The sequence below is a fragment of the Salmo salar genome, chromosome ssa13 (assembly GCF_905237065.1).
Source record: "Salmo salar chromosome ssa13, Ssal_v3.1, whole genome shotgun sequence".
Classification (NCBI taxonomy): domain Eukaryota; kingdom Metazoa; phylum Chordata; class Actinopteri; order Salmoniformes; family Salmonidae; genus Salmo; species Salmo salar.
The window spans coordinates 97,003,662-97,029,098 of NC_059454.1; the positions used below are offsets into that span (position 1 = coordinate 97,003,662).

General features: G+C 42.6%; 2 protein-coding genes across 2 annotated transcripts in view; both read right to left on the reverse strand.

Moving 5' to 3' along the window:
• Positions 1-1,637: 1,637 nt before the first annotated feature.
• On the reverse strand, positions 1,638-10,118 carry LOC106568335 (stearoyl-CoA desaturase 5). Its single transcript, XM_014138590.2, has 5 exons — positions 9,358-10,118; positions 5,406-5,536; positions 3,623-3,828; positions 2,783-3,015; positions 1,638-2,557 (listed from the first exon to the last, which is right to left on the reverse strand). Exons 1-5 carry the CDS (start codon positions 9,599-9,601, stop codon positions 2,340-2,342), a joined length of 1,032 nt encoding a protein of 343 aa, XP_013994065.1. The 5' UTR covers positions 9,602-10,118; the 3' UTR covers positions 1,638-2,339.
• A 2,475-nt stretch (positions 10,119-12,593) lies between these two features.
• Positions 12,594-25,437, reverse strand: part of LOC106568322 (protein transport protein Sec31A-like) — a 44,470-nt gene continuing 31,626 nt past the window's right edge. The window contains 5 exon segments of the mRNA XM_045692784.1: positions 12,594-14,633; positions 14,807-14,878; positions 15,046-15,165; positions 15,361-15,573; positions 23,648-23,706. Of these exon segments, the coding sequence (XP_045548740.1) occupies positions 14,454-14,633; positions 14,807-14,878; positions 15,046-15,165; positions 15,361-15,573; positions 23,648-23,706 (644 nt within the window). The 3' untranslated portion in view covers positions 12,594-14,453.

Below are 25,437 nucleotides of genomic sequence, written 5' to 3' on the forward strand. Positions count from 1 at the left end.
GTGGACTGATGAACATCAAGGCTTTTAGAGATACTTTTGTATCTCGTCTCATTGATTGGACTCCAGGTTAGCTGACTCCTGACTCCAATTAGCTTTTGGAGAAGTCATTAGCCTAGGGGTTCACATACTTTTTTCCAACCTACACTGTGAATGTTTAAAGGATGTATTCAATATAGACAAGAAAAAGACAATAATTTGTGTGTTATTAGTTTAAGCACACTGTGTTTGTCTATTGTTGTGACTAAGATGAAGATCAGATCAAATCTTATGACTGATTTATGCAGAAATCCAGGTAATTCCAAAGTGTTCACATTTTTTTTTCTTGCCACTGTAGCTTGCTTCTCATGTTTACTTTATACTATTAATTTATAGTATTACTTTATGCTATTAATTTATATTATTACTTTATACAATTACTTTATACTATTACTTTATATTTTTACTTTATATCATTTCCTCTCACCTTGTAATTGAGTACTGCATTCATTGTTGGGAAAAGCTTGCATCCTGTGCACGTGACAAAGAAACGTTGAAACTTTGAAACTTGAGCAGGTTGACAATTATTGGGACGAGTCTTGTCCTTGAGGCAGAACTGAGCAATTTCCATTAGATGGGCTAGCTGCAAAGTCAAAATTGCCTATATTGTAAAAATTCATGAAAACAAAAATAGCTTTTTGGTCTTAATGTTAGGGTAGGGTTAGGCATTAGGGTTAGCAGTGTGGTTAAGTTGAGAGTTAGGTTTTAAATCATATTTTATTACTTTGTGGCTGTGTGTCCTTGCTCTGAAGTACATATTGAATATCTGCCTACCACTTCTTCCACAGTCTGTTAGATTCTCTGAAAGCATAGAGTTCAACTCCTCTTATCATTCAACACTGAATCAGTTAAAGACCAGTATTACTCATCCACACAGTCATCAGTCAGTCAGCCATTCAGTCAGTCCTCAATCAGTCAGTCAGTCAGTCAGTCAGTCAGTCAGTCAGTCAGTCAGTCAGTCAGTCAGTCAGTCAGTCAGTCAGTCAGTCAGTCAGTCATCAGTCAGTCAGTCCTTCCTCAGTCATCAGTCAGTCAGTCCTTCCTCAGTCATCAGTCAGTCAGTCCTTCCTCAGTCATCAGTCAGTCAGTCCTTCCTCAGTCATCAGTCAGTCAGTCCTTCCTCAGTCAGTCAGTCAGTCAGTCAGTCAGTCCTTCCTCAGTCAGTCAGTCCTTCCTCAGTCAGTCAGTCAGTCCTTCCTCAGTCATCAGTCAGTCAGTCAGTCCTTCCTCAGTCAGTCAGTCAGTCAGTCAGTCAGTCAGTCAGTCCTTCCTCAGTCATCAGTCAGTCAGTCAGTCAGTCAGTCCTTCCTCAGTCATCAGTCAGTCAGTCAGTCAGTCAGTCCTTCCTCAGTCATCAGTCAGTCAGTCTTTCCTCAGTCATCAGTCAGTCAGTCAGTCAGTCAGTCCTTCCTCAGTCATCAGTCAGTCAGTCATCAGTCAGTCAGTCCTTCCTCAGTCATCAGTCAGTCAGTCCTTCCTCAGTCAGTCAGTCCTTCCTCAGTCAGTCAGTCCTTCCTCAGTCAGTCAGTCCGTCCGTCAGTCAGTCAGTCAGTCAGTCAGTCAGTCAGTCAGTCAGTCAGTCAGTCAGTCAGTCAGTCAGTCAGTCAGTCAGTCAGTCAGTCAGTCAGTCCTTCCTCAGTCAGTGAGTCAGTCACTCAGTCAAAGTGCTGACACTAGCAATAAACTTATTTAGACGTTCATGTAATCTGTATGTCTTGGTCTCTGATAGGCTGTACCCAGAACACATTTTTCACACCACCTAAGTTGATCTCTAGATGTGATGAAGGAATGGAGGGGGAGGGGTGACTTGGTACAGGTGACAGGAGTAAACTCCCACACACCATTACCTCTACATGTGACATTTACTGTCCACGTTTCATTCTGTGACCTTTTCCAAGACACGACAACCGAAATGTTGACAATAAACAGCACGTGTATCCTGAATGCAGGAGTGATCATGTCTCAGCACCAGTCACCCTGCAGTAGAACCCCTTCTCCACAGGGTATTGCACTGTAGAACCTAGCTTGTGGAAGCTCTTGCAACAGGTAAGTATCAATGCTAGGATTTGATATTCCGATTTCAAAAGGTGTCTGGTTGTCTTGGTTTCCACATCAAACCTTGGATTAACTAACCAGTGAGTCAAAAACTACACCTTTGTGTCAGGACATAATATGTCATTTTGGGAACCAAAAATAACAAAGTAGAAAATATAGCAGGCAAATCATGATTAGAAATCATAATGCATGGCGGCATAAGAAAAGATTGACATCTTCATCATGGACTTCTGAACCACCACTCATGTTTATTTTTCTTGTCTAGTGTTGACTGCCCCGTAGCTCCCATCCCCTGTCCTTAGTTTCCTGGCCTGTATTATTTCCACGGATGCCTTCTTGCGGTTGCTGGCCAGGCTCATCCAGCACATGAGATCGATGAAGCATGTGGTGGGGTTGAAACGCAGCCCGAACTCACTGGTAGAGTAGTCAAAGGGGAATGTGTGGTGAAAGTTATGGAAACCTTCACCTAGGGGGATGTGGATGGGGGATAGGAAGTACAAATGTTATATGCATTCTTTTGCATACAATTCCAATCATTTCGATCCATTAATTTGAATCTTACAATATCAGACAATACAAAGTAGAAGCAGTAAAGGAGGGACCATAGATATAACAACATTATGAGACACTACAGTAGAATAAATTGTTTATGAGTTAATAACATGTTATAACAGGTCATAGCCAGACTCACCGATGGCTCCGAAGGTGACCCAGCGGTTCTCCCGGGGACTGATGTTCTGGTCGTACGGTCGGTTCCCGTACATGTGGGCGGCGCTGTTCACCAGCCAGGTGACGTTGAGTGAGATGGTGTAACGCAAGATGGACGCCAGGAAGTAGGAGTTCCATAGCGTCTCGCCCCAGAAGTACCAGGGAACCACGGTGGGAACCAGGAAGCACATTATCAGGACCGTGGTCTTATAGTACCTGGGATAGAATAGAGTCAAAAGGAAGGCAGAGGAGAGGAGAAGAGAGGGAAGAGAAGAAAGGAGAGTTGATGGAAGACAGGAGAGGAGAAGAGCAGAGATGAGCAGAGAGGAGAGGAGAATATCTTATAGGGCTTATCCAGAGTAACTTATGACTTACAGAAGGGATCATCAACCAGATTCACCCGCGGGACAATTTTTTCTTGAGCGGATAATCAGGGGGCCGGAACATAATTACAAATCATTTGTAGACTGCAAATTGTCCGCAAGAAGTCCAAACAAATTTTATGTTTGACTAAAACATAATAATTTCAAACTTTGATTACATTTGTATGCGATCACATCATGTCACTCTATTATGTGTGGGAATACTTGGAAACAGATTTCTTAAATGAAAATCACCTGGTGATTTTTTTACAGTCTTTTATGTCCAACAATGAAAATTCCACAAAAAACAACAACATTGGGGGGCCAAATAAAACCACCTGCGGGCCAGTTGGGGAACCCTGACTTACAGGAAGACAAGTGCAAAGCTAGTGGTGTTGTGTTCTAATCAATCAAACAGGGCTAGAGCTAGGGGTCAATGTGAAATGTGGCAGTGGACCCACTTTCTCTGAAACTGGACGACGGGATCAGCCAAGAGGTCAGTGACGTCCAGCTTCTTTCCCTTCTCGATGACATCACGGTGTTTACGCACAAACAGCCAGCCAATGTGAGCAAAGAAGAAGCCTCGTGTTGCATTGTGGGGGTCTGCATCTGTCTCTGAGAACTTGTGGTGCACACGGTGGTCTCTCGCCCACTCATAGATGTCATTCTGGGGAGGAGAGAGGAGGAAAAAGATGTGTGAAGTGAACTTTTTGAATCCTGCATTCAGGCAAATTTTCCATAAAGAGGACATTCATGATTTATTCATGAAGAGAAGTCTCTCACAGTGCACCTCGGTAGTCATGACAACACTACTATTCTTTCTGTCCAGCAGACTCCCCACAGCAGCCATCGTCTACCTGCGTTAGACGGCCCTATTGCTCTGTCAGAATTAGAAACCAGTGGTGTAATATATTTCAGGTCCTGGGACAAGACTGAGAGCACAGTGGTCAGCCAATTAATTAGAATCATCAACCTGAAACTCAAATCAAATGGAGTCATGGGTTCCAGAGGGGAGGGTTGTCTATAGTTGTTGTTTTACAGGATTAGCCATAGTAGTATGGTGCCCCTGGAGCAAATGATGGTTAAGTACCTTGCTCAAGGGCACATCGACAGATTTTTCACCTTGTCGGCTCAGGTATTCGAACCCGCAACCTTTCGGTTACTGGCCCAACGCTCTAACCACTAGGCTACCTGCCGCCTCTCGGAGAAATTTTGGAAGAAATAGCTTTTGATTTGTAGAAGTACAAGTAAATAATTAATATCCACCTGTTTCTTTTGTCTTTTATGTGTCTGAAAGGGCAGAAAGACCAGCGATACTACATTGAAGCTGTATCTTCATCCCTGTGCTTTATGAAGGTTCTCTAGAGTGATTCCCACCTGGACTAATTAACAAATATCTTCAGAGGTTGTCAACAGCTGAGGGAGAGGGATGGAGGACAGTTCAACAGCTGAGGGAGAGAGAGATGGAGGACACTTCAACAGCTGAGGGAGAGAGAGATGGAGGACACTTCAACAGCTGAGGGAGAGAGGGATGGAGGACACTTCAACAGCTGAGGGAGAGAGGAATGGAGGACACTTCAACAGCTGAGGGAGAGAGGAATGGAGAACACTTCAACAGCTGAGGGAGAGAGGGATGGAGGACACTTCAACAGCTGAGGGAGAGAGGGATGGAGGACACTTGAACAGCTGAGGGAGAGAGGGATAGAGGACACTTGAGAAAAGAGGAAGAGTAGAATAAAGGAGGAGGAGAGGTACTTCGACAGTATAAGATTTGGAAAACAGTTGTTGATTAAGCCGGTAAACCCTGTTGTTACATCCTGTTGTTACATCCTGTTGTTACATCCTGTTGTTACATCCTGTTGTTACATCCTGTTGTTACATCCTGTTGTTACATCCTGTTGTTACATCCTGTTGTTACATCCTGTTGTTACATCCTGTTGTTACATCCTGTTGTTACATCCTGTTGTTACATCCTGTTGTTACATCCTGTTGTTACATCCTGTTGTTACATCCTGTTGTTACATCCTGTTGTTACATCCTGTTGTTACATCCTGTTGTTACATCCTGTTGTTACATCCTGTTGTTACATCCTGTTGTTACATCCTGTTGTTACATCCTGTTGTTACATCCTGTTGTTATGGTTGGATGCTGAAGGGTTGCTATGTTGCTGTTCTAGTTTTATTATTGTATGCATTCATCACTTAATGTGAATAGAAAAGAATAATAAAATGAACTTGAACTAACCTGGAAGGCCATGGAGTTGGCAGCTGCGAGGAAGACTCTGAGAGGGAGCTTGGCTCTGTAGGAGCGGTGGCTCCACAGCCGATGGACCCCTGCTGTCACTCCCAGGGCTGTCACGATGAAACACACATAGGCTGTAACACACACACCAGAAAACACAACAGAGCCATTTAAAAACCGAAAGGGTGAATACCAGCCTGTTACACACCAGAGGAACAAATATATAAATATTCCGAAATATGGTTATGTATACAACAAGGCACTAAAGTAATACTACAAAAAAAATCACGGCTAAGGAATACACATTTTGGCCTAAATAAAACGCCTTATGTTTTGGGCAAATCGAACACAACACGTCACTGAGTAATTTTCGAGCATGGTGGTGGCTGCATCATGGTATGGGTATGCTTGACATCGGCAAAGACTGGGGAATGTTTCAGGAGGAAAAGAAACAGGATGGAGCTAAACACAGGCAAAATCCTAGAGGATAACCTGCTTCAGTCTGCTTTACACCAGACACTGGGAAAGATATTCACCTTTCAGAAAGACAACAACCTACAAAAAAACTACACTGGATTCAGCTTCACAGTGTTTAATAGTCACATGTACAGGGATGCATGTGTGAATGCAGGGTACAGTGAAAATCTTAGGCTCCGAGCTCGAACATGCAGGACTAAGTGAAATAAAACAATTCAAATGTTAATTAAAAAACAACAATAGAAATAGCAGTATATACAATACATAAGACAGTGAATCCTCATGAGTTACCTAATGACATTTTTTTTATAAAATCTGCTTGAAAATCTATGGCAAGACTTGAAAATGGCTGTCTAGCCACGATCCCCAACATCTTGACAGAGCTTTTTTACATAACACAATTTTTCATAACTTCTTAAAGCATTGTTGGTTAAGGTCTTGTAAGTAAGCATTTCACTGTAAGGTCTACCTACACCTGTAGTATTCGGCGCATGTAACAAATGAAATTACATTTGATTTGATATGATTTCAATAATTTTGAAAATAATTATTGAGCAAATATTGCACAATCCATGTGAGCAAAACACTTAAGAGACTTACCCAGAAAGACTCAGCTATGATCGCTGTCAAAGACTTACCCAGAAAGACTCAGCTATGATCGCTGTCAAAGACTTACCCAGAAAGACTCAGCTGTGATTGCTGTCAAAGACTTACCCAGAAAGACTCACAGCTATGATCGCTGTCAAAGGTGATTCTAACATATATTGACTCGGGAGGAATATTATTGTTTTATTTTTATCTTTAAAAAAGAAAAGTTTAATTTTACATCCGCTTTGATATTGCAAAGTATTTTGTGTAGATTACAAAAAAAACTAATCACATTTAAATCCATTTTAATCCGACTTTGTAACACAATAACATGTGGAGAAATCCAAGGGGGGGGGGTAGACTTTGAACAAAACTATTAATGCAACATGCAACGATTTCAAAGATTTTACAGAGTTACAGTTCATATGAAGAAATCAATCAACTGAAAAATGTATTAGGACCTAATCGATGGATTTCACATGACTGGGAGTACAGATATTCATCTTTTGGTCACAGATATCTTTAAAAAATGGGCCTCACAATGGGCCTCAGGATCTCTTCACAGTATTTCTGTGCATTCAAATTGCCATCAATAAAATGCAATTGTGTTCATTGTCCGTAGCTTATGCCTGCCCATACCATAACCCCACCTCCACCATGGGGCATTCTGTTCACAACGTTGACATCAGCAAACCGCTTGCCCACACAACACCATACACGTGGTCTGCGGTTGTAAGGCCAGTTGTATATGTACTGCCAAATTCTCTAAAACGACATTGTTGGCAGTTTATGGTAGAGAAATTAACAATCAATTCTCTGGCAACAGCTCTGGTGGATATTCCTGTAGTCAGCATGTCAATTGCACACTCCCTCAAAACTTGAGACATCTGTGGCATTGTGTTGTGTGAGAACTGCACATTTTAGAGTGGTCTTTTATTGTCCCCAGCACAAGGTGCACTGGTGTAATGATCATGCTGTTTAATCAGCATTTTGATATGCCACACCTGTCAGGTGGAAGGATTATCATGGCAAAGGAGCAATGCTTACTAACGTGGATGTAAACAAATTTGTGCACCATATTTGAGAGAAATACACTTTTTGTGCGTATGTAACATTTCTGGGATCTTTTATTTAATCTCATGAAACATGGGACCAACACTTCACATGTTGCATTTATATTTTTGTTCAAAGATGAAATCTCTTTTGCAAGAGAGGCAGGGTCAGCAGTGTAATACATGTTACGGGTGGATACCAGGTTGAGAGTTTAGGCTCAACCAAATCTCTCTCTCAGGCATACAGGTCACAAAAATAGGTGCTTTTGAATAATGTGGCCATAGATGGTTGATAAATGAAGATAGTTCACTCAGGCAGTTTGTCATTGATAAAAAATGGTTGGTTCTGGTCTACTTAAATGGGTGTCTTTATAGCAGCTGGGTCTGGTGTACTTAGTTAACTGACATTCATTGAACCAGGAAAAAAAAAATACAGCAAGTGGGGTGTCTCGCTTCCTCTTCCGTCTCTGATGTGGCCTCATATAGTGGAGGCTATGCAGCTAAAAATAGCGTCCCCTGTGTTCAAACAATGGATTACTAGACTAATGAAAAGGGTTCCACTTGGAAAGCTGTGCTGTCTGGTGTCTCATGGAATTGATTCCAGGAACTGTGCATCACTAAGACTGACTGACTGGGAAACACCCATCCAGAGAGCAACCCAGACAGACACTGCCCATAGAGGGCCGGACACACTGTGATTGGTTATGGTATGACAGATGACGCTAATCCCTTAATATCTTAATAGTTCAAAATGAGGATGTAGCCAATAATAATAACATGCTCATTTGGCAGATGATAACACAACTTGATTGTAAATGAGTTAAAATGATTTCTGGATATTGCCTACCATATATTCATATTTTAGGTAATCAATACACTTCCTCACTTGATCTTTTTAACAGGTTTAATTTAGAAATGCTTATAAAACAAGACCCTGGTTGTATAGTGAGTCCCCCTATTCAGATGCCCGCTGTTTCTGACATGAAGAGTACCTGATGCCATTCCACTTTAAAGGCACAATCTGTTCAAGCTGTTCAATTGTCATCTGAAAAGCTCTCACAGCAAAAAAATATATATACACCAATACATCTACATATTTGTTGACTTGGATGAAACATCTCTTACATGAGAATACCTTTTAGTTATGAAATCATAGGAATTACTGAATCTAAAAAAGCTGATAGTTACAGTGTAACAAAACAAAAAGCTGATAGTTACAGTGTAACAAAACAAAAAGCTGATAGTTAGTGTAACAAAACAAAAAGCTGATAGTTACAGTGTAACAAAACAAAAAGCTGATATTTACAGTGTAACAAAACAAAAAGCTGATATTTACAGTGTAACAAAACAAAAAGCTGATAGTTACAGTGTAACAAAACAAAAAGCTGATATTTACAGTGTAACAAAACAAAAAGCTGATATTTACAGTGTAACAAAACAAAAAGCTGATATTTACAGTGTAACAAAACAAAAAGCTGATAGTTACAGTGTAACAAAACAGGTAACTTTGCTCTATAACATTGAAAAAACACAATATGCCTTTTTGTTATGGCAAATTAAATTGACATGCACAATATGAATCACTATTTATAGTTATGGCATCTCCTTTGTTAAGCCTACTCATAAATATGTTAAAAACAACATAAATAGCAAACTTTGGGAGTAGGGTATGTAAGCTACATACAATTGGCTATACATGAATCTATCTCATCACGTATTCAGTGGCACGGCACCTGCTTGCACCGTCTGACAGCGTCTGCAATGGTCATTTCCAGAAGTTACACAAGCAAGCTATGATACTTAAATCAAAGTCTTTGTCTCCGGAAGATAATACTTACACCAGACCCAGGTAAGGGGCTTCGCTCTGGGGATAACGAGGAGGGAATATACCGCCCCGATGTGCAGAAGGGCCATGAGGATAACGTTTCTCCAGACGATTCCATTAGACCTCCACCCATCAGCTTTCTCATCTGTAGCCCGGGACCGAGATTCCATCGCATTTCTCTCCTGCTCATGTCCCCTCGGTTCCCAGGCTACAGTCTCCCCGTCCTGATGAACACTTGCTCCCGGAACACTCACCATCTCCACAGACCAAAACGCAATCTGGGAATATAGTCTATGATCAACCCGACTAGGCTACAACGAAGTTACCTCAGTAGAAAATAGGAAGTTACATAAACGATGTAGCGAAAAATCGATCAATTTCCACTTTTCCAGGAAACAGCTCGTACACAGCGTATCTTTCGCCTTCTTCTGCTCGGACTCTGTGCCAGTGGGGATGAGAAGAAGCGCTGGATGGTTTAGAGAATTGAAGCCCCTAATGTTGCGCGCACCGGAGCTGCAGTGGCGCAGCCAATAGTGTGCAGCAGCTGTGGTCCTGATGTACGAACGCTGAGGAGTCAGAACCAGCTGGTGTGGTCCTGATGTACGAACCCCGAGGAGTCAGAACCAGCTGGTGTGGTCCTGATGTACAAACCCCGAGGAGTCAGAACCAGCTGGTGTGGTCCTGATGTACAAACCCCGAGGAGTCAGAACCAGCTGGTGTGGTCCTGATGTACAAACCCCGAGGAGTCAGAACCAGCTGGTGTGGTCCTGATGTACAAACCCCGAGGAGTCAGAACCAGCTGGTGTGGTCCTGATGTACGAATCCCGAGGAGTCAGAACCAGCTGGTGTGGTCCTGATGTACGAATCCCGAGGAGTCAGAACCAGCTGGTGTGGTCCTGATGTACGAATCCCGAGGAGTCAGAACCAGCTGGTGTGGTCCTGATGTACAAACCCAGAGGAGTCAGAACCAGCTGGTGTGGTCCTGATGTACAAACCCCGAGGAGTCAGAACCAGCTGGTGTGGTCCTGATGTACGAACCCGAGGAGTCAGAACCAGCTGGTGTGGTCCTGATGTACGAATCCCGAGGAGTCAGAACCAGCTGGTGTGGTCCTGATGTACGAACCCCGAGGAGTCAGAACCAGCTGGTGTGCGAGCCGGCCAGGATGATGATCTAAGAAAATAACTTCCAAAATCATATTTTACTATTCTGCTTTTTAGCCACAGGTTTTGACGCAATAGGAATGTTTGTAGACGATGTTGCATGTTTGACATAAGAGGATTAAAGTAGGTGTTGTGTGAAAATATTATTCTGTGGGTGAAATGAGGAGCCCATCTGTACAGGCTTGACATTTTACAGTAATGTATCATGATAAAACATTGGAAATTTGAGGGAAAAGATCAGACTGGACATTTGTGATAGCATATTTGTTGCATACTGTTGTCTTACTTTACAATATACATAGTTATACCTACTGTACATACAGTGCCTTCAGAAATTATTCATACCCCTTTACTTATTCCACTTACTGTTTTATGCAGCTTGGTCTTAGAGCATTTCATACTATTATGTTTAGTATTATATGTTGTGTTTCGTATTGGTAGCCTATGTATTAATTTGTGGATGTTCACCCATTTCAAATATGTTACGAATTACAATTCATATATGTTATGAATTTGCAAAAAGTACAATATGTTTACGAATTTGCAAAAAATTCTTCAAACTCTGTCAAGTTGGCTGTTGATCATTGCTAGACAACCATTTTCAAGTCTTACAATCGATTTTCAAGCCGATTTAAGTCAAAACTGTAACTAGGCCACTCAGGAACATTCAATGTCATCTTAGTAGGCAACTCCAGTGTATATTTGGTATTGTGTTTTAGGTCATTGTCTTGGTGAAAGGTGAATTTATCATCTCACTGTGTCGTTTGAAAAGCAGACAAACAGGTTTTCCTCTAGGGTTTTGCATTCCGTTGAGTTTTATCCTAAAAAACTAGTCCTTGCCGATGACGAACATACCGATAACATGATGCAGCCCCACCATGCTTGAAAATATGAAGTGGTACTCAGTGATGTGTTATGTTTGGGTCAAATCCAACACAACGCTTTGTATTCAGGATACAAAGTTCCTTTGTTTGCAGTTTTACTTTAGTGCCTTATTGCAAACAAATGTTTTTGAATATTTTTTATTCTGTACAGGCTTCCTTTTCACTCTGTCATTTAAGTTAGTAGTGTAGAGTAACTTCAATGTTGTTGATCCATTCTCAGTTCTCCTATCACAGCCATTATTATTATTTGACAATGCTGGTCATTTATGAACATTTGAACATCTAGCCCATGTGCTGTTATAATCTCCACCCGGCACAGCCAGAAGAGGACTGGCCACCCCTCATAGCCTGGTTCCTCTCTAGGTTTCTTCCTAGGTTTTGGCCTTTCTAGGGAGTTTTTCCTAGCCACCGTGCTTCTACACCTGCATTGCTTGCTGTTTGGGGTTTTAGGCTGGGTTTCTGTACAGCACTTCATGATATCAGCTGATGTAAGAAGGGCTATATAAATACATTTGATTTTATTTCATTAAACTCTGTTTTAAAGTCACCATTGGCCTCATGGTGAAATCCCTGAGCGGTTTCCTTCCTCTCCGGCAACAGCGTTCGGAAGGACGCCTGTATCTTTGTAGTAACTGGGTGTATTGATACACCATCCAAAGTGTAATTAATAACTTCACCATGCTCAAAGGGATATTCAATGTCTGCTTTTTACCCATTTGCCAATAGGTGTCCTTTGTGATGCATTGGAAAACCTCCCTGGTCTTAGTGGTTGAATCCGTTTGAAATTACCTGCCCGACTGAGGGACCATATAGATAATTGTATAATGAGTGGTACAGAGTGGAGTCATTCAAAAATCATGTTAAACACAAATATTGCACACAGTGAGTACATTCAACTTATTATGTGACTTAAGGACATTTTTACTCCTGAACTTATTTAGGCTTGCCATAAACAAAGGGGTGGAATACTTATTGACTCAAGACATTTCAGCTTTTCATTTTTAATTAATTTGATAAATAAAAACAATTCAATTTTGACATTATGGGGTATTGTGTGTCGGCCAGTGACACACAATCTCAATTTAATCAATTTTAAATTCAGGCTGTAACACGACATGTGGAAAAAAGTCAAGGGGTTTGAATACTTTCTGAAGGCACTGTAGGTCTTAGTCTTAGTAGATATGAGGGCAGGCAGAGATTGATATAAAAGCTAATAGTGACCATCTTTATTTTGTTAATACATAAGAAATTACAAATTCAAGATACGAAAAAGTCCCTTTATGTCTTCAGCCATCAGGTCAAGGCTGAAGATGGAGCCATACAGTCAAGACACATCCATCATTCTCCGTTCCAACACACTGGCATTACATCCAGACACTCCTAAGATGAACATCTCCATAGAGCACAAGGAGGACATGAGATAAGTTAACTGTCCAGTTGATTCATGAGATTAGATCTTTTTTCATTGGTCAGTATTTGTAAACGTAAAGAAATTTTGTCTATTAAAACATGACATCCAAGCTGTTTATGACAAACATTTAGTAACCTCTCAAAGCAACTGATTTTAAAATGACAAAGCAGCATGTTTTAAATAAATACTATTTATTGAAAATATTGTAATGTTGTTGATTAAAAAATGTCCTCCTCTCAATATTAGTGTCTTTCTCTTCTTACCGACATAAAATAGACAAATAGACTGTTTAATCTACAGCCTTAATCATACTGAAGACAAGAACAGAGAAGAAACAAATCAAAACTATGGCGTTAAGCCCATGATGGCATGACCACCATTATTAGAAAGCCAGTCCCCTCGTCATGAACCTGACATTAATAATACCCACTTAAAACAGTCTGACAATGATTCCAGGCATAATGTCTTAGCATGCATTCCTCCTGTGTTTTAAAGTACAGTCTCTGGTTTCTGTGTTTTAAAGTACAGTCTCTGGTTTCTGTGTTTTAAAGTACAGTCTCTGGTTTCTGTGTTTTAAAGTACAGTCTCTGGTTTCTGTGTTTTAAAGTACAGTCTCTGGTTTCTGTGTTTTAAAGTACAGTCTCTGGTTTCTGTGTTTTAAAGTACAGTCTCTGGTTAAAAGGGGAGGAACCTCCATTGCACTCTGCGCTGTCTGAAAACCATGATTACATAGAAAATAAACAAGTAAATTAAACAGAATGACAAAGATCTTAAAACAACATAAAATACATGTATTTTGAACACATTACCCCTGTGACAATGATAAGACTGGCTATATCAATATATCTTGGTCCTTTTCCCCGCACGTGTCTACTGTACTGTTGTGATACCGGTGGCATGGCTTGTGTTCGAGTTGTAAAAGGGGAGGAGGGGAGGGGACTCAGTCTGGAATGGGAAGAAAAATTCCAACAGTGATGTCATAAATATCATGATTCTTGAGGAAGTAGAATATCTGCACTGAGAGCCAAATGGAACTTCCACTAAAGTGAGTTGATTAAAACACCTGGCTCGCGCCTCCTGAGTGGCGCAGTGGTCTAAGGCACTGCATCGCAGTACTTGAGGTGTCACTACAGACCCGGGTTCGATCCCAGGCTGTGTCACAGCCGGCCGTGACCGGGAGACCTATGAGGCGGCGCACAATTTGCCCAGCGTCGTCTAGGTTAGAGGAGGGTTTGGAAGGCCGGGATTTCCTTGTCCCATCGCGCTCTAGCGGCTCCTTGTGGGGGGCCAGGCGCCTGCAAGCTGAAATTGGTCGCCAGGTGTACGGTGTTTCCTCTGACACATTGCTGTGGCTGGCTTCCGGGTTAAGTGAGCAGTGTGTCAAGAAGCAGCGCAGCTTGGCAGGGTGGTGTTTCGGAGGACGCATGGCCCTCGGCCTTCGCCTCTCCCGAGTCCGTACGGGAGTTACAGAGATGGGACAAGACTAACTACCAATTGGAGAGAAAAAAGGGGTAAAAAGTACAACAAAAAAACAAAACACCTGGCTTGCATGTTGACTTTCTGGTCTTTTTTTTATGACCTCATCAATCCCTGCCCAATCCTTCTCCATCTCACCCCAGACTCAGAGGAGTGGGGGAGGGTCTCTCCTCCTGCTCAGACCCCCAGTTTGTTGGCTTGTGTCAGAACCACCTTGAGCACAGGCATGAATGCAGACGTCTCGCTGAAGTTGCTGCTACTCACTATGTGTGTGTGGATGTTGAGGCTCTCCATGTAGGAGCGAGACTCGATGCATTGCACCATGTTGTGCAGGCCTCGTACGATGGCCAGGGAGAGCTAGAGAGAATGAGCGAGACCGAGAGACAGACGAAAGAGGGAGAAATTGAGAGAGATAGACAGAGCGTTTGACAGTGAGAGAGATTCATGGTGTGAGTGTACGTCTCAAAAATGATATGCAACATTCTAACATGGAATATAGAAGTGTAAGAATGTAGAATTATTCAACTCACTGTCTGCTCACGTAGCTTGTCGTAGAGGGCCTCAAGGCGCTTGTTGGCGTCATCCAGCTTCCTCTTGGTTTGCTGTGGGGGATGAGACAAGTACATTGAAATGTTTCTTTCTTACAATCACTTTGCAGCTAAATTAATTATATAGGAATAAGTTTTATTTGAAGAGGCATCTAAAGGTCTGTGTACTACAGAAAGGTCTGTAACTGAAGGGGATTTCGTTTTTGGAGCGCTGTACTCACGGGGTCTGCGGCAGCAGCCAAGCACTTCTGAATGAGGCCCTCAAAGGTGTTCTTCAGGACCTGGTGCTCCTCAGGGATGGGCTTCTTAGTGACCTTCTCAGCAGGTATGGACTGCAGCGGCTGGACGTTAATCACAGTACATGGGTTTAGACTGGAATTCTTGTGAATCATTGTGGAGCTTTCTAAGTTGCAATTGTACCACCTTACAATGTTAAGAGCTTTGAGGCCATATAGCACTACTAGTAATGTAATCCACTATCAATGTTTCTCATAATCTTAAAATCAGGAATAGGCCAATTTATAAAAGGAACAGACCAATGCCTGTATGACATCTGCAGTAGGGGCTCCGGGCGCTCCCTCCACATTCCCTCCATGTGTCTTGGGCATGCCAGGGTTCATGGGTAGGGGGCCCTGGTATGGTTCCTGGTTCTGGGCTTGGCCTGGGGCCATGGGCTGGGGGTCCCCGGCACCAAGGGGAGAAAAGATGGGGGCCGTGATGGGGGCAGGAGGATTGTAGTTCGCTGGAACCTGGAAGGGGGAGAGAGTGTGTGAGTGGAGAATAAATAAATAAAAACAAACACACACAAAAGTTTGGGGTCACTTTGAAATGTCCTTGTTTTTTAAAGAAAAGCTAAACATTTTGTCCATTAAAATAACATCAAATTGATAAAAAATACAGTGTAGACATTGTTAATGTTGTAAATGATTATTGTAGCTGGAAACGGGTGATTATTTTATGGAATATCTACATAGGCGTACAGAGGCCCATTATCAGCAACCATCACTCCTGTGTTTCAATGGTTGTGTTAGCTAATCCAAGTTTTTATCATTTTAAAAAGGCTAATTGATCATTAGAAAACCCTTTTGCAATTATGTTAGCACAGCTGAACACTGTTGTCCTGATTAAAGAAGAAATAAAACTGGCCTTCTATAGACTAGTTGAGTATCTGGAGCATCAGCATTTGTGGGTTCGATTACAGGCTCAAAATGACCAGAAACAAAAACCTTTCTTCTGAAGCTCGTCAGTTTATTCTTGTTCTGAGAAATGAAGGCTATTCCATGTGAGAAATTGCCAAGAAACTGAAAATCTTGTACAACGCTGTGTACTACTCCCTTCACAGAACAGTGCAAACTGGCTCTAACCAGAATAGAAAGAGGAGTGGGAGGCCCCGGTGCACACCTGAGCAAGAGGACAAGCACGTTACAGTGTCTAGTTTGAGAAACAGACGCCTCACAAGTCCTCAACTGGCAGCTTCATTAAATAGTCCCCGCAAAACACCAGTCTCAACAACAACAGTGAAGAGGCAACTCCGGGATGCTGGTCTTCTAGGCAGAGTTCCTCTGTCCAGTGTCTGTGTCCTTTTGCCCATCTTAATCTTTTCTTTTTATTGGCCAGTCTGAGATATGGCTTTTTCTTTGCAACTCTGCCTAGAACTCCAGCATCCCGCAGTCGCCTCTTCACTGCTGACGTTGAGACTGGTGTTTTGCGGGTAACAGATGACATTCATTCTGACAACCTCTGAAACTCCGTTCAAATCAAAATGTATTGGTCACATACACATGGTTAGAAGATGTTAATGCGAGTGTAGTCATGTGTGTGCTTCTAGTTCCAACAGTGTAGTCATATCTAACAAGTAATCTAACAAATTCACAATGACTACCTTATACACACACAAGTAAAGGGATGAATAAGAATATGTACATATAAATATATGGATGAGCGATGGCTGTGCGGCATAGGCAAGATGCAGTAGATGGTATAGAATACAGTATATGCATATGATATGAGTAATGTAGGATATGCAGACATTATTAAAGTGGCGTTATTTATAGTGACTAGTGATACCTTTATTAAGTCAATTTATTAAAGTTAGTGATGACTGTTTAACAGTCTGACGGCCTTGAGATAGAAGCTGTTTTTCAGTCTCTCGGTCCCCGCTTTGACGCACCTGTACTGACCTCGCCTTCTGGATGATAGCGGGGTTAACAGGCAGTAGCTCAGGTGGTTGTTGTCCTTGATGATCTTTTTGGCCTTCCTGTGACATCGGGTGCGTAGGTGTCCTGGAGGGCAGGTAGTTTTCCCCCGGTGATGCGTTGTGCAGACCGCACTACCCTCTGGAGAGACTTGCGTTTGTGGGCGGAGCAGTTGCCGTACCAGGCGTTGATACAGCCAAACAGGATGCTCTCGATTGTGCATCTGTAAAAGTTTGTGAGTGTTTTAGGTGACAAGCCAAATTTCTTCACCCTCCTGAGGTTGAAGAGGCGCCGTTGTGGCTTCACCACGCTGTCTGTGTGGGTGGACCATTTCAGTTTGCCCGTGATGTGTACGCCGAGGAACTTAAAACTCTCCACCTTCTCCACTACTGTCCCGTCGATGTGGATGGGGGGGTGCTCCCTCTGCTGTTTCTGAAGTCCACAATCATCTCCTTTGTTTTGTTGACATTGAGTGAGAGGTTATTTTCCTGACACCACACTTCAAGGGCCCTCACCTCCTCCCTGAAGGCCGTCTCGTCGTTGTTGGTGATCAAGCCTACCACTGTCGTCTGCAAACTTGATGATTGAGTTGGAGGCATGCATGGCCACGCAGTCATGGGTGAACAGGGAGTACAGGAGAGGGCTGAGAACGCACCCTTGTGGGGCCCCAGTGTTGAGGATCAGCGGGGTAGAGGTGGTTTCCTACCCTCACCACCTGGGGGGCGGCCCGTCAGAAAGTCCAGGAACCAGTTGCACAGGGCGGGGTCGAGACACAGGGTCTCGAGCTTAATGATGAGTTTGGAGGGTACTATGGTGTTAAATGCTGAGCTGTAGTCAATGAACAGCATTCTTACATAGGTATTCCTCTTGTCCAGACTGGATAGGGCAGTGTGGTGGCGATTGCGTCGTCCGTGGACCTATTTGGGCGGTAAGCAAACTGGAGTGGGTCTAGGGTATCAGGCAGGGTGGAGGTGATATGATCCTTGACTAGTCTCTCAAAGCACTTCATGATGACAGGAGTGAGTGCTACCGGGCGACAGTCATTTAGTCCATTTACCTTAGCTTTCTTGGGAACAGGGACAATGGTGGCCATCTTGAAGCATGTGGGCACAGCAGACTGGGATAGGGATTGATTGAATATGCCCGTAAAAACACACCAGCCAGCTGGTCTGCGCATGCTCTGAAGATGCGGCTAGGGATGCCGTCTGGGCCGGCAGCCTTGCGAGGGTTAACACGTTTAAATGTTTTACTCACGTTGGCCATGGTGAAGGAGAGCCCACAGGCTTTGGTAGCGGGCTGTGTCAGTGGCACTGTATTGTCCTCAAAGCGAGCAAAGAAGTTGCTTAATTTGTCTGGGAGCAAGAAGTCGATGTCTGCGACAGGGCTGGTTTTCTTTTTGTAATCCGTGATTGACTGTAGACCCTGCCAAATATGTCTTGTGTTTGAGCCGTTGAACTGCGACTCTACTTTGTCTCTATACTGATGCTTTGCTTGTTTGATTTCTTTGCGGAGGGAATAACTACACTGTTTGTATTCGGTCATGTTTCCGGTCGCCTTGCCATGATTAAAAGTGGTGGTTCGATCTTTCAGTTTTGCACGAATGCTGCCATAAATCCACAGTTTCTGGTTAGGGAAGGTTTTAATAGTCACAGTGGGTACAACATCACCGATGCACTTGCTAATAAACTCGCTCACTGAGTCAGTGTATACGTCAATGTTGTTGTCTGAGGCTACCCGGAACATATCCTAGTTCACGTGATTGAAGCAATCTTGAAGCGTGGAATCCGATTGGTCAGACCAGTAGTTTAAACCTGAGCACGGGCGTTTCCTGTTTTAGTTTCTGTCTATAGGCTGGGAGCACCAAAATGGAGTCATGGTCAGATTTGCCGAAGGGAGGGCGGGGGAGGGCTTTGTATGCATCGCGGAAGTTAGAGTAGCAATGGTCCAGAATGCTAGCAGCTGTGTCACGCATTTTATATGCAGATTGAATTTAGAAAGCCTTGTTCTCAGATTAGTTTTGTTAAAATCCCCAGCTAACAATAAATGCAGCCTCAGGGTATATGGTTTCCAGTTTACATAGAGTCCAGTGAAGTTCTTTCAGGGCCATCGAGGTGTCTGCTTGGGGGGGGGGATCTACACATCTGTGACTATAATCAAAGAAAATTATCTTGGTAGATAATGCGGTCGGCATTTGATTGTAAGGAATTCTAGGTCAAGTGAACAAAAGGACTTGAGTTCCTGTATGTTGTTATGATTACACCATGAGTCGTTAATCTTAAGGCATACACCACCGCCCTTCTTCTTACCAGAGAGATGCTTGTTTCTGTCGGCGTGATGCGTGAAGAAACCGGGTGGCTGTACCGACTCTGATAACGTATCCCAAGTGAGCCATGTTTTCGTGAAACAGAGAATGTTACAATCTCTGATGTCTCCCTGGAAGGCAACTCGTGCCCTAATTTCATCCACCTTGTTGTCTAGAGATTGGACATTGGCGAGTAATATGCTCGGAAGCGGTGGATGGTGTGTTCGCCTTCTAAGTCTATATTGTTGAAGTAATATGGCTACAGGTTCATCTGCCTCACCTAAAGTCCATTCTTGTGGGGAGCTGCTATAGACCACCAAGTGCTAACAGTCAGTATCTGGATAATATGTGTGAAATGCTTGATAATATATGTGACCTCAACAGAGAGGTATATTTTCTGTGTGATTTAAATATTGACTGGCTTTTATCAAGCTGACCACTCAAGAAAAAGCTTTGAACTGTAACCAGTGCCTGCAACCTGGATCAGGTTATCAGTCAACCTACCAGGGTAGTTACAAACAGCACAGGAATGAAATCATCCACATATATTGATCACATCTTTACTAATGCTGCAGAAATTAGCTTTAAAGCAGTATCCAAATCCATTGAATGTATGGATCACAATATAGTAGCCATATCTAGGAAACCCAAAGTTCCAAAGGCCGGGCCTAATATAGTGTATAAGAGGTCATACAGTAAGTTTTGTAGTGATTCCTATATTGTTGATGTAAAGAATATTTGTTGGTCTATGGTGTGTAATGAGGAGCAACCAGACACTGCACTTGACATATTTGTGAAATTGCTTATTCCAGTTGTTGATAAGCATGCACCCATTATGAAAATGACTGTAAAAACTGTTAAATCCCTGTGGACTGATGAGGCATTGAAAAATTGTATGGTCGAGAGGGATGAGTCAAAAGGAATGTCAAATAAGTCTGGCTGCACAACCGATTGGCAAATGCACTGCAAATTGAGAAATCATGTGACTAAACTGAATAAAAAGAAGAAGCTATACTATGAAACAAAGATAAATGATATAAAGAATGATAGTAAAAGCTTTGGAGCACCTTAAATTATATTTTGGGCAAAAACGCAAACTCAGCTCCATCATTCATTGAATCAGATGGCTCATTCGTCACAAAACCTTGCCAATAAAAAAAATCATTAAAGTAATTGGCAATATTAAAATCTAATTTAATTAGTCACATGCGCCGAATATAGCAGATGTAGACCTTACAGTGAAATGCTTACTTACGAGCCCCTAACCAACAGTGCAGTTTCAAAAAATACGGATAAGAATAAGAGATACAACTAACAAGTAATTAAAGAGGAGCAGTAAAAAACAACAATATATACAGTGGGGTGCCGGTACAGAGTCAATGTGCGGGGGCACTGGTTAGTTGAGGTAGTATGTACATGTAGGTAGAGTTCATTAAAGTGACCATGCATAGATGACAACAGAGAGTGGCAGTGGTGTGGAGGGGGGGGGGGGGGTCAATTGATTAGAAGTTCAGGAGTCTTATGGCTTGGAGGTAGAAGCTGTTTAGAAGCATCTATTAGCAAACTTAGGCATGCCATGCCAGCAACAGACGCTGACACTGCACATCCAAGTATAAATAATGAAAAACAAGCATTGTAATTTTGAATTCCGTAAAGTGAGTGTGGAAGAGGTGAAAGAATTAATATTGTCTATCAACAATGACAAGCCACCGGGGTCTGACAACTTAGATGGAAAATTACTGAGAATAATAGCTGACAATATTGCCACTCCTATTTGCCTTATCTTCAAATTAAGCCTACTAGAAAGTGTGCACCCTCAGGCCTGGAGGGAAGCAAAAGTCATTCCGCTACCTAAGAATAATAAAGCCCCCTTTACTGGCTCAAATAGCCGACCAATCAGCTGGCTCAAATAGCCAACCAATCAGCCTGTTACCAACCCTTCGTAAACTTTTGGAAAAAATGGTGTTTGACCAGATACAATGTTATTTTACTGTAAACAAATTGACAACATATATTCAGCACGCTTATAGGGAAGGACATTGAACAAGCACGGCACTTGACTGATGATTGGTACAGAGAAATTAATGATAAAATGATTGTGGGAGCTGTTTTGTTAGACTTCAGTGCGGCATTTAACATTCTCGATCATAGACTGCTGATGGAAAAGCGTATGTAATATTGCTTTACACCCCCTCCTATGTTGTGGATAAAGAGTTACCTGTCTAACAGAACACAGAGGGTGTTATTTAATGGAAGCCTCTCAAACATAATCCAGGTAGAATCAGGAAATCCCCAGGGCAGCTGTCTAGGCCCCTTTTTAAAATCTTTGAGTAAAGCCAGTGTGTCTATGTATGCGGATGACTCAACACTACACACGTCAGCTACTACAGCACTTAAAGTGCTGCAGTTAGTTTCAGAATGGATGGCAAGGAATAAGTCAGTCCTAAATATTAAAAACTAAAAGCATTGTATTTGGGACAAACCATTCACTAAACTTCAACTCAATCTTCTAATAAATAATGTGGAATTTGAGCAAGTTGAGGTGACTAAACTGCTTGAAGTAGCCCTGGATTGTAAACCGTCATGGTCAAAACATGTTGATACAACAGTAGCTAAGATGGGGAGAAGTCTGTCCATAATAAAGCGCTACTCTGCCTTTTTAACAACACTCAACAAGGTAGGTCCTACAGGCTCTAGTTTTGTCTCCCCTGGACTACTGTTCAGTGGTGTGGTCAGGTGCCACAAAGACACCTTGGAAAATTACAACTGGCTCAGAACAGAGAAGCACGGCTAGCCCTTAAATGTACACAGAGAGCTAACATTCATAATATGCATGTAAATCTCTCATGGCTCAAAGTGGAGGAGAGATTGACTTTATCACTACTTGTTTTTGTAAGAAGTGTTGACATGCTGAATGCACTGAGGTGTCTGTTTAAACTACTAGCACACAGCTCAGACACCCATGCATACCCCACAAGACATGCCACCAAAGGTCTCTTCACAATCCCCAAGTCCAGAACAGACTATGGGAGGCACACAGTACTACATATAGCCATGACTACATGGAACTCTATTCCACATCATGTAACTGATGCAATCAGTAGAATCCGGTTGGGGGAAAAAAACAGACAAAAATACACCTTATGGAACAGTGAAGACACTCAGGCACACATAAGACACACACTCTACACACACATACGTATTGTAGATATGTGATAGTAGAATAGTGGCCTGAGGGAACACAATGTGTTGTGAAAAGTGTTATGAAATGTAATGTCAAGTAATATTTTCAATTGTATAGAACTTCCTTAATGTTTCTAGACTCCAGGAAGAGAAGCTGCTGCCCTGGCAGGAACTAACGGGGGTCCATAATAAATACAATCCAGTTGTGTCAAGGCGGCTGGACCATTCTGGATACACACAGGAAACTTTTGAGATTGAAAAACCCACCCTCTTTTCTTCCCAATTTCGTGGTATCCAATCAGTAGTTACAGTCTTGTCTCATCGCTGCAACTCCCGTACGGACTCGGGAGAGGTGAAGGTCCAGAGCCATGCGTCCTACGAACCACAACCCAACCAAGCCGCACTGCTTCTTGACACAATACACATCCAACCCGGAAGCCAGCCGCACCAATGTGTTGGAGGAAACACCGTACACCTGGCGACCTGGTCAGCGTGCACTGCGCCCGGCCCGACACAGGAGTCGCTAGTGCGCGATGCGACAAGGACATCCCTGCTGGCCAAACCCTCCCCAACCCGGATGACGCTGGGCCAATTGTGCGCCGGCTCATGGGCCTCCCGGTTGCGGCCGGCTGCGACAGAGCCTGGGCTGGAAGCCAGAACCTCTGGTGGCACAGCTAGCACTGCCTTAGACCACTGCGCCACCCGGGAGGCCGTTGAAGTTCCTGACAAAAACCGGTACGCCTGGCACCTACTACCATACCCAGTTCAAATGCACTTCAGTCTTTTGTCTTGCCCATTCACCCTCTGAATGGCACACATACACAATCCATGTCTCAAATGTTTCAAGGCTTAAAAACCTTCTTTAACCTGTCTCTCCTCATTCATCTACACTGATTTATGTGGATTTAACATCAAGAAGGGATCACAGCTTTCACCTGCATTGTCTATATCATGGGAAGAGTTTTGTATACTCAGTGTATGTATGTATGTATGTATGTATGTATGTATGTATGTATGTATGTATGTATGTATGTATGTATGTATGTATAATCCCCTACTCCTGTGTCCTGGAGAGCTATAGACCCAGGGTCAGTGACCACAGCATGATACTGTATGTGTTAGTAGTTGTGTGATAGGTCTCACCTTCTTCTTCTTCGGCACTCTGCTCAGGGTAGGAGGGTCATTCCAGCCGTTCTGAGGGCCTGTGGAGAAGCAGAAAGAAACCCATCACTCACCCATCTCCTCACTACAGCCTGGGTGCCACTTTCTCTAGCTTGGCAAGAGACAACCACAGTTAGACTGGCACCCAGGCTACTCACAGCACAACACTGGAATGATTCGGGCATAGAGAACGGGACTTGTAAGAGCTGTTTTTCATAAGTGGGTATGAAGAGAGGGATATTGAATATTTCATTTAACGATTTCTTGGTAGCATGGATAGGCAAAAATATTATCATTGCTTTGATTGCTCTTATTTAAAAATGACTTAACATTTACATTTTTACATTTTAGTCATTTAGCAGGCGCTCTTATCCAGAGCGACTTACAGTAGTGAATGCATACATTTCATACAATTTCATACATTTTTTTCTGTGCTGGCCCCCCGTGGGAATCGAACCCACAACCCTGGTGTTGCAAACACCATGCTCTACCAACTGAGCTACAGGGAAGGCTTAAATAGATTATCCGGTAATTCTGTACACTTTTTGCCAGTAGTTCTGAATGTAGCGCCCACGAACCAAAAGTGGTCCCAGAAAATTGCGTACTACATCACATATGTGCAGATATGTGCACCATGTCATTGCTCTCTCCCTCTCTCTGCTGTGTGTGCGTCTTGCTAGCTGTCACTCAAATGGTGAGGGGCTGAAGCTCATTGGCTTAAACTCAAATTGCTAGAGGGCTGGCCCACGTGGGGATAAATGTAGCGAAAATGCCGGCGCAGTTTCCAGGGAACAGTCACTTTCAAACCAGGGATGTCGTGGCTGAGGTAAAACAGTAATTCTGCTCATAGATTATGCATACATGAAATACACATTGACACATTCAGCCAAAGCGGGAGGTTTAAAAAAAAAACTTACTAATCGCCAAAGTTGAAGCAAGCGATACATCTCATAGTGCATCAGCAAGACAACAAGCAACGGCAAATTTTATTTACATTTCAGTAAATTACCAAAACAGTTTTAATTTAGGCTAAATGTATTGGTATTTGAGCAGTGTAGCCTGGGCTGACCCCTAAATGGTATCATCATGATCCTTCTACCTGTAATTTTCATCAGGATATTGCCTGCCCTAGACAGCCAAGCAAAGCTCTGAGCCATCCCAAATGGACTCAAATTTACCACCAACCCAATCATTGCTGCTTGCGCTCCTGCCCAGACCCCCACACATCGGGGCCGACCAACTGACACTCATACCCACGTTAACCTCTTGGTCAACAGCGTCATGGTAGTTAGAATTATTGTCCTGGGTACTTCCGGTCTGTGACAGACCTGATTATGTGATAGCTCCCGTTAAAATCATCTGGTTTAAAAAAGAAATAGAAGTTGGCTCTTTGATTAAATATGAATCTATAAAACAGAAGTTGGCTCTTTGATTAAATATGAATCTATAAAACAGAAGTTGGCTCTTTGATTAAATATGAATCTATAAAACAGAAGTTGGCTCTTTGATTAAATATGAATCTATAAAACAGAAGTTGGCTCTTTGATTAAATATGAATCTATAAAACAGAAGTTGGCTCTTTGATGAAATATGAATCTATAAAACAGAAGTTGGTTCTTTGATTAAATATGAATCTATAAAACAGAAGCGGAAATGCAACTAACTTGCTGTTGGTCATCAGGAATATTGGCAAGCGCTTTGATGGTTTTGATTACATTGATGAATGATCTGGTCAGGCCCGGTGGCAGACATTTCCGGGCAGTAATTATATA